Genomic DNA, 10114 nt, shown 5'->3' with positions numbered 1-10114 from the left:
CCCCCCCCTGTGGCTATGCATGACAATTGTTGCTATCAATATTTATGGCAGTGGAGCTGAAGCTTTATTCTTATAGCTAGACATTACATACAGAGTTCATATATCTTATAATTGAAGTTCATATATTTTATAATTGAAGCAAATTTTTCAATCCAGTGTCATGGCAGCTAGAGTAAAACTTTGTGTTTGGTTGGCTTTATCCTAGGGACCACAAGGACCTCAGGGACCTGTTGGATTCCCTGGACCAAAGGGACCTCCAGTAAGTATCTTTTTATTTAAGTATCTGCAACAATGCTTCTGAAGTTAGTGTTTGAAGTCTTATTTAAGGGGTGGTTTATGTATAGATTGAAAAAAATACGCTTATTGAGTTTATGGCTAAGATAAGAACTCACATTTTCAAAATTATCATCGATGCATCTTATATGATATATAGCACAATATGCTAAACTGCACGTACTCTGTTATGTAGATGCCAATGTCCAGATGACAGACTGAGTTTAGGCAAAATATTATTTTGATGGTGTATATTTTCTTTTAATAATTGATTCATTGAGGAAAAAATGAAGGAGACGTTCATTAGTGGCAAAAATGTATGGAAGTAGTAGCACATTTGAGCTGCAGCCTGAACTAGTTATACTGATCTTCTAGTGTGTTTCTGCTCATGTGGAGTAAGTTCAAAAGCATCTAAAACCTGTGATTTTTTTCACCCATGCAGTTATTTTATTTCCAATGCCAAAACCTGGAATTTCATGAAGGATTCCTGTAGTGCTTTGTTTTGTGTTAACTGAGTCATTAAGCAAAGAAAAATGGAAGGAAAGTATAGGGACTTTTCTGCCAGAGCTGCCTGGCAGAAAAGGACCTGGGGGTGTTGGTCGACAGCAGGCTGAACGTGAGCCAGCAGTGTGCCCAGGTGGCCAAGAAGGCCAATGGTATCCTGGCCTGTATCAGGAACAGCGTGGCGAGTAGGGCCCGAGAGGTGATTGTCCCCCTGTACTCGGCACTAGTGAGGCCTCACCTCGAGTACTGTGTCCAGTTTTGGGCCCCTTACCACAAAAAAGACATTGAGGTGCTGGAGTGGGTCCAGAGAAGGGCAACAAAGCTGGTGAGGGGTCTGGAGAGTAAGTCTTATGAGGAGCGGCTGAGGGAGCTGGGGGTGTTTCGTCTGAAGAAGAGGAGGCTGAGGGGAGACCTTGTTGCGCTCTATAACTACCTGAAGGGGGGGTGTAGAAAGTGGGAGTCGATCTCATCTCCCAAGTCACAGGAGATAGGACAAGAGGAAATGGCCTCAAGCTGCGCCACAGGAGGTTTAGATTGGATATTAGGAAAAATTTCTTCACAGAAAGGGCTATCCAGCATTGGAGTCGACTGACCCGGGAAGTGGTTGAGGCACCATCCCTGGAGGTGTTCAAAAGACAGGTTGACATGGTCTTCAAGAATATAGTTTAGTGATGTTTCTTATTGGTTACTTCTTATTTATTTTTTTGTCAGAGTTAGGTTGATGGTTGGACTAGATGATCTTTAAGGTCCCTTCCAACCTAGACGATTCTATGATTCTATGACTTTGCACGATTTATGAATTTACAGAAATCCATTTTGAACATTTATGCATTTGACAACCTAACAGTCATTCTCCAAGCAATTACTAACAGACATCAGGGTGGACACAAGGAAAACGTATTATTAAAATCATAGCTAGCTGACATAGGAGCAGTTAAGCTGTACTGAAGAGTAGTATAGAAAAAACAAAGAGATCAGAGATTCTTACAGCTAATTGCATACTTTTTTTCAGAATTAAGGATGGCTAAGAAATGCCTTGATTTATGTTTTTTACAATTTCAGGGGCCACCTGGAAAAGACGGCTTGCCAGGGCACCCAGGACAGCGGGGTGAGACTGTAAGTAAATGTACTCTACTGTGTTAGTGTTGTAAACCTTCAAAGGCCATGATTGTGTTATCAAAACTAAGAAACAGAGACAACAGAGAAAAGGGGAAGAGGCTGGGACCTTATATAACTGCAGTTTTCTTATGGTTGGTAGGTTGGGCATGAGAAAGCTTTATTTTGTTTCCATGCTACAAGAGTGAGGTTATTGTTTGCTATGCTTGGCTAGTAACATCACAATGAACTTAAATAGTTAATAGAAGAAAAAGAAATTAATACTCAGATCTCATTTTTAATAAAGATTTGTCAGGCAATTACTATATAGTTCCCTTCTCACTGAATGCCATAAAACATAAATAATGACGTAATAAAAAGTCTTATTAAAGGTAAGCAGCTTGGAAACTCAAAAGACAACGCCTTTCATAAGTAGGATCAGGAATAATTGAACCTGTGAAAGAAATCTTAAATTTTGAAACTATACCTTATATAATCCCTCTATGAATCACAATGAGTAAATTATGGCAGCAAAATGAAAAAATCAACATGTAACAGTTTTTATGGAATTATTTAAAAAACTCTATTTCTATATTGCCAAACCTTGCTCATATCCCTCTGAAAAAAAAAGAAAAAAAAGAATTCTGACTTGGATATTTTAGAGCTAGAGAAAGCCATAAATTAATTTAGAGAGAAATTTTCTCAGCATGTAGAGTATGGTTTGGGTTCCAACTTCACTGGAAATCTGTTTGTGACTGCTGAGTCACTTGCACTGCTTGAAGGGGGAGCAGAGCTCCACAGAGCTTGGAGTAACACATCATTCTGGAAAACTGTATTTTCTTCTGCTACTACTGTAGCATTGTAATGCTTTGCAATGATAATGGCTTTTTTGTGTGTGAGAGAAACATTATTGACTTCATCTTTGTTGCTCCAAAGACTAGTCTTGTGTACCACAAGAATGAATTTGAATCAATTGTTTAGAATGCAGGATGCTCAAAACTTTTCTTTAGTCTGATAAGAAAAAGCACAGCTACTATTTTCCTTTTAATCTTATTTATTTGAACATGAGCCGTTAATGTGCCATTACAGCAAAGAATGCTAATAGTATCCTAGGCAGCAGTTGGGTGATCATTCCCTTTTTTTCAGCCCTGCTGAGGCCAGAGGTATTGTTTCCAGTTCTGGGCTCATCCATACCAGAGAGAGAGCGAGCTACTAGAGAGAGGCCAGCAAAGTACCACTAAGATGATTACGGGACTGAGGCATCTCTTCTGTGACTAAGGACTGATAGAGCTGGGACTGTTTAGCCTATAGAAGAGAAGGCCCAGTTCAAATCTTATCAAAGTATATAAATACCTGAAGGGAGGGTGCAAAGAAGATGGAGGCAGGCTCCTTTCAGTGTTGCCAAGTGATAGGACAAGAGACAATGGGCATAAACCGAAACAAAGGAGGTTTCATCTGAACATCAGGACACACTTTTCCACTGTGAGGGTGTCTGAGCACTGAAACAGATGACTCAGAGAGGCTGCAGAGAGTCTCCATCCTTGGAGATATTCTGAAGCCTTTTGGATGTATTCCTGGGCAACCAGCTCTCAGTGTCCTTGCTTGAGCAGGGAAATTGGACCAAATGACTTCTAGAAGTCTCTTCCCACTTCAACCATGATTCCATGTTTTCTTGATTTCACTCATGACTACAAATGAAAGAGGCAAACTACAATGAAACTATGGGCTATGCTACTGTGTGATGTTTAGACTAGGTTCCTCTGGGTTCAGTCAATAGTATAGTTCTCTAATTTTGTATCTCCTTTGGGTTTAGTAGGGTTAGATTGATCTAAAACTTGAGTAACTTCACAGCAAATGCAGCTTTTCATTAGCATTGTTTTCTGCCCTGTGTATATGTATACATGCGCCAGAGTTATTTCAAAAATATTTTCCCCCATGGGTTCTCATGTATATGTTTTTGTAGAAAAACAGATATATTTTTTTTAAACAAAAAATAGACTTGTTGACTTTTTTTGATAAACATTTTCATTTCATATTTTTAAAAAATGTATAAATCAGAAAACTTTCATTACACTCACTGGTAAATCAGGGTCTTAAGAATTCCGTTTCTTATTTAGGCGTGTATCTCATTAAAGTTCAGTGGTGCATGTGGGCATTGCAGCAATTAGGGAATAAGGCTAAGAGACATACTCAAGCTTAACAAATTAGAGAGCTGGATTCCCAGATTGCACTCTGCAGTTTGCTTATGGAATAATAAACATATGTTGATAGCAACTGAGGTAAGTATTAGTGGAGAAAAGCTACAGCCTCTTCCCCCAGTAAGTCACGTGCACTTTGAAGAACTGCCATTATTTGCTGAAGTTCTAGACAAATGAACAGTAATATCATGATAAATAATTTGGAATATAAATGTAGGAATAAACTAAATAATGAAAACTAATACTAAGCTAGTTCCTCCTTAGAAGTGTTTATCAATTTCAGTGATATCAGATTGGCAGGAGGCATCAGATGCAGAGATTATTAGATTGTCTAGTGTTATGCAAGAATTTAGTGTTTCATGCCTGTGAAAGGATAAAATAGAAATATATTAGCTGTTTCATCTATTAGAATTAATCAAGGACTTTCTTCTTACTCAGTTAATAAACTCAGTTTTATTGAATTGTCTTTCATGGAAAATAAAAAAAAAAAATAGGAGGCTAATTAGGTACTTCCAAACCCACATGAGACATTGGTGTACATTTTTTAATACTAAATATTTGAGATGAACCCATGGGATGTTCAGGTCATCTTGAGTATTTGCTGCTGAAATCTCTGTAGGAATAGATAAACTGAGGATTTAAGAGAGAAATCTAAGTAGTAAAACCATCATTAGCATCAAGAATCATTGAATATAGTGCAAAGTATCAATGCAGTCTCCAAACCTGGGAATACCAGGTTTTCTCAAGGTGCTTTCAGGAAATGGGTAATATTCAACAGTCCTTTGTCTTTCCTTACAATAGGCTTCAGAAGAAGCTTTGACTGTGTAAAGGAAGGGACACCTGAATGATTCTATCTGTAGCAGTTCTGATTTTCAGTCATTGGAGCAAAGGGGGACTTTTGTATTTGTTTTTAATCTGGATCATTTCAGACATCTGAAAGAGAGTGCCTAGACAGTTGTGGGCCAAACTGAACATCTGGCTGGCAGCAAGAAGAGAAGCAGATAGAGGAAGGTAAAAAAAGCTTAAACCGGATCTGATGGAATGGAGCAGCTGTCATTGATACTGTGCCCAGCGGAATGCTGAGTGGGGCCAAGCATTTATAAGGAATATGGGCCAGATGACACCTTTGTTCTCACATAGGTGAGCAGAGTAGGATGCAGATGTAGGCTGTTAGGCCTATGTGGATACCATGTAAAATCTTTGATGTGATACAATAATAAATCCACTCTCCTAACTTCATGCAGCAAAACACTTTCAATATTTGGAAGAAATAATTTAGCACATTTCAAAGATACGTTGAACAGTGCTACTAGAAAGTGAGGTTGCCATTCAGCTTATTGACTAATTTTGGATAGAAGTCTGGGCCTATGTCCTGGTTTGAAGTAGAACAGAACCACTTTTTTTTTAAATAATTTTACTTTTCAGTTAAGCTTCTTTTACCTCTCTGAAATTAATGGCGTATTCTTCAGACAGTGTCTACTACCAGAGTGATAAGGCCTGATGTTTATAGTTAATACCAAGGAATGGTGTGCAGAGAGGGTCTTGCTTATACTTCCTGCTGTCACAACCAAGGTCAGCTCACTTTGTTGTGTGCCATGTTGGAGGGTTGGAAGTGGAGTAGCATAGAGGGGTCACACCTGTAGGGTAGAGGAGACAGGACAAGTGACCCAAAACTGACCAATGGGGTATTCCATCCCATCTGCATCATGCTCAGTATAAAGCTGAGGGAACAAAGGGATCAGCCTGTTTTCTTCAGTGGCCAGCATCCGAGGAAGACTCTGTCTGTTCTTCTGCCTTTGATTTCGATCCACGCGTTCCTGAATCCAGTTCCTGAGTTCAGTTCCCATTCATCGCTGAGTCCAGTCAGGGACTTTCCCAGTGCCTGCTGGTGACGTGATTGTCCTCCTGGGAGTTCAATATAACCAAGGTCAGCTCACTTTGTTGTGTGCCATGTTGGAGGGTTGGAAGTGGAGTAGCATAGAGGGGTCACACCTGTAGGGTAGAGGAGACAGGACAAGTGACCCAAAACTGACCAATGGGGTATTCCATCCCATCTGCATCATGCTCAGTATAAAGCTGAGGGAACAAAGGGATCAGCCTGTTTTCTTCAGTGGCCAGCATCCGAGGAAGACTCTGTCTGTTCTTCTGCCTTTGATTTCGATCCACGCGTTCCTGAATCCAGTTCCTGAGTTCAGTTCCCATTCATCGCTGAGTCCAGTCAGGGACTTTCCCAGTGCCTGCTGGTGACGTGATTGTCCTCCTGGGAGTTCAATATTGGTTTTGTATATATTGTATATATTTAATTATATTCTTTGTAGCATAGAGGGGTCACACCTGTAGGGTAGAGGAGACAGGACAAGTGACCCAAAACTGACCAATGGGGTATTCCATCCCATCTGCATCATGCTCAGTATAAAGCTGAGGGAACAAAGGGATCAGCCTGTTTTCTTCAATGGCCAGCATCCGAGGAAGACTCTGTCTGTTCTTCTGCCTTTGATTTCGATCCACACGTTCCTGAATCCAGTTCCTGAGTTCAGTTCCCATTCATTGCTGAGTCCAGTCAGGGACTTTCCCAGTGCCTGCTGGTGACGTGATTGTCCTCCTGGGAGTTCAATATTGGTTTTGTATATATTGTATATATTTAATTATATTCTTTGTTGATATTATTATATTTTCTTTTTATTATTAATATTTCATTAAAGTAGTTTTCAACTGTGTCTTCCATATTTTCTCTCTCTTCTCTTCTGGGGAAGAGAGGGAGAAGTAGGTTCAAGAGAGCATCTGTTGTTCATTTATTGGCCAGCCTAGCACAAAACATGCAGACTACTGATTAGAAAATGAAAATTCTGTAAAATTTGCCAGAGTTCTGAAAAAATGTCCCAAAACCTTTTTCCTTCTATTCTCTGCTTCCCAGTTTTTTTTCATATCAGTTTCTCATTAACTTCATTCTTTTGTGGCACTCATGCTGCCTTTTTTACCATCTCTAGATAACCTTCATCTTCACTGGATCTGTATTTCTTTTTTCTTTCTGTCTAACCACCCCTTTATCTTTAATGGCACTCCAGCTTAATCCACTATCGGTGTCTTTTCTTTCTTTAAAAAGCGTTCTGTGTCTGGCTTTTTGATTTGTAATGTATACATGTAAAAATGTATTTTCAGCTGTCTTTTAACTGCATCACTTATGCATTCAGACTCATCTAACCAAGTTTACCTAGAGAGATCTGTAATTGACTTGAATTTTTACTGCTGTAGCACCCGAGAGAGACTGGAACTGATAGACATAAGAAAGATTGATCAGTATTTCACTTTTAAGTATACATGGGAAAAAAGAATTTCTCATTTTTATTTTCTGAAGAGAAGGAATGTGTGACATGGAATTTCTCCTTCTCCTCTTCAGGACAGATATGAATTTTGTTCTTCTATATCTTCTTCTGGGTAACACAGTATTCTATAATTATTTCACAGGGTTTTCAAGGAAAAACTGGTCCTCCTGGTCCTGGTGGTGTTGTTGGCCCTCAGGTATATCACTTAATTTCATAGTTAACTTCATAAGACCAATATTTAATGGTTCTATTATGGCTAAGGTAGTTGCTGTTGTTGTATTAAAAGGACCATATTGATGGTTATATTAACTTTTGTAACAAATTATGTATATCAATTTTAGAAAGGTGTACTTAGTAATCATTATTGATTCCACAAAATATGCAAATGTTGGGGGTACCTTTCCACTTCCTTTTTTGTGTGTTTTCTTAATGTGATTATGAAGCTGGTGGTTTACAGACGTCGAGAAGGCAGAGTTCTCTACCATGAAATGGTTTAGAAAGAGCAATGCAACGTGTGAATCCCTTGTCAGAGGCCAAATTTCAGTCACTTTTAGATTGTGGAGAGATTCACTATCAAAATTTCATTTCATCTAATCTTACATACTTGCAACGAAATCAATCATTTGAATTGCATGAGCTATTTTAGGTAATTCCCTTGGTGAAAATTTTCTGGTAGTGAATCTGAAGAAATTCTTTCAAAGTCTTTCAAATCTCCTACCTTCCAATTCATATTATTCAGAAAAATAACAGTACAGACAGTGTTTCAAGACAAGCATAGTACATGGATTACCCTCCCATGTCCTTTTTGTAACCTCCTCCCATACGTGGGTACGCACTGTGTTTTAAAGTTGCATTGCTTAAGGAGCAAGGTCAGGATTTCACTCTTTGGAAGCTGTACAGACGTGTCTGCAGGCAGAATGCAATGCAAGATTTATTTTATAGGACAAAGATATTTAGTAAGTCAGCTTTGCCCGGGGGGAAGGTGAGGAATGCATGCTAACCAATGCTAATATTGTTTTGTAACAGGTACTCATAACAGCTGGATGTTAAGAATCTGCTCTTCCCCACTACCCCTCAAGACATTAAATACCTTCAGGTGACTACAGTTTTATTTTTGTGCTTAGGGTCCTACTGGTGAGACTGGCCCAATTGGTGAAAGAGGTCATCCAGGTCCTCCTGGCCCACCAGGTGAACAAGGCCTGCCAGGTGCTGCAGGAAAAGAAGGTGCTAAGGTATGATGTGGATTTGGGGAACAAATTGGAAGGGACAGATAAATTGCTTACAGTCTCATATTTCAGATCATGAAGAACATGCAGAGTAAAATCAGAACATACAATATAAAATCATGATTAACATGTTTCACCCAGACAGATTTTGAAGACTGGAAGATTCCAAATTTAGAGCTGTATCTGCTTCCATTGAAATAATGAGAATTCTCTTGAGCCAATAATTAGTATTTTTGTAATAAAAAATAAAAAAAACTGTTTACATATACCACACATTCACTATGGAAATATGCAGTATGACACGATCACACCAAGGTGGAAAATTGTACATTGGTATTTAAAGTAGGATGTGTAGTAGTAGCTACAAGGCAGAATTTCACTGGCCAAATTTAGCTCTTTGCTTGTTTTTTGGGCACCAATGGGGCACAAGAAAAATACTGCTTATCAAGTTACTATGTAGTACTACTAAATCTTCCATTTTAAAGGGCATTGTATATTTGTAATGAATTTATCTTTAAACATACTTTTATGATTTGCTGTGGTTTTCGGTAATTATATTCTATAATACTGTATTTTGTCAAAGATACAGTTCTAAATTGTTAACAATTTATAGCATAAATTTATATATTTTAATAAATTTAAGCATATTGATGTACTGTTGTACTAAAAATCTTAAAGGGATTTGTGGGTGAATAGGTGGGGGGCATAATCTTTTTGGTCATTACTATAACTAGGATCTGGTATTTAATTTCCATCACTCATTCAATGACTAACACAAGCATTTTAGACTTTTTTTTTTTTTTAATCATAATGTAATACGTTTCCAAGGGTGACCCAGGCCCTCAAGGCATTCCCGGGAAAGATGGACCAGCAGGTCTTCGTGGCTTCCCTGGAGAGAGAGGCCTTCCAGGTGCTCAGGTATGATATAAGCACTAGAACAATTGCCACAATGTTTCTAAATACAAGAAACAATGGATTAACTTTTATTTCATGTAACCTTCTACTGTGCTTAAAAATGAATGCAATAGGAGAACAGACACCAAGAATCCAACATTGTTAAGTATCATTGGCTGCATAAGCAAAAAGGAACTTTTTTAGTTTTTGCCTTTGGATTTCTACATTTTTCTTATTGCATGTGTTGGAAAAATAACTCTTGAACTTTCCAGTGTAAGAAATATGCCTTTTTTCCCCCATATTTTAGGGTCCTGCTGGTCTGAAAGGAGGGGAAGGCCCACAAGGCCCACCTGGCCCAGTTGTAAGTAAACATAATAATTTAACGGAAATATAAACAGTCACCTTTTTTCATCTTTACATGCTGTGATGTTTTCATCAATGCAGTCTGTAGAACAGCAGACAGATGTATGTAATTCAAAGTGATCAATATTTATTTTTTTATTAATTATCCATACTAATAAACATTCAAGGAATGTGAAGGTTTTGAATATCTGAAGCCTTCTGCTGTCAGTAGGTATGAGATTTGCTTGTCACTCAATAC

At 38.4% G+C, this 10114-nt stretch overlaps 1 protein-coding gene across 2 annotated transcripts in view; it reads left to right on the top strand.

Moving 5' to 3' along the window:
* The window catches only part of COL11A1 (collagen, type XI, alpha 1), a 158718-nt gene that overhangs the window by 100085 nt on the left and 48519 nt on the right, over positions 1-10114 (top strand). For both annotated transcript variants that reach the window (XM_014939348.1, XM_014939347.1), the window contains 6 exons: positions 206-259; positions 1840-1893; positions 7536-7589; positions 8518-8625; positions 9448-9537; positions 9821-9874. In XM_014939348.1, the coding sequence (XP_014794834.1) occupies positions 206-259; positions 1840-1893; positions 7536-7589; positions 8518-8625; positions 9448-9537; positions 9821-9874 (414 nt within the window). The remainder of the gene's footprint in view (positions 1-205; positions 260-1839; positions 1894-7535; positions 7590-8517; positions 8626-9447; positions 9538-9820; positions 9875-10114) is intronic.

The sequence above is a fragment of the Calidris pugnax genome, unplaced genomic scaffold (genome assembly GCF_001431845.1).
Source record: "Calidris pugnax isolate Ruff unplaced genomic scaffold, ASM143184v1 scaffold18, whole genome shotgun sequence".
NCBI classification, from domain to species: Eukaryota; Metazoa; Chordata; class Aves; order Charadriiformes; family Scolopacidae; genus Calidris; species Calidris pugnax.
Note: the sequence above shows the minus strand (reverse complement) of the source record. Positions and strands in the feature narration are given on the sequence as shown.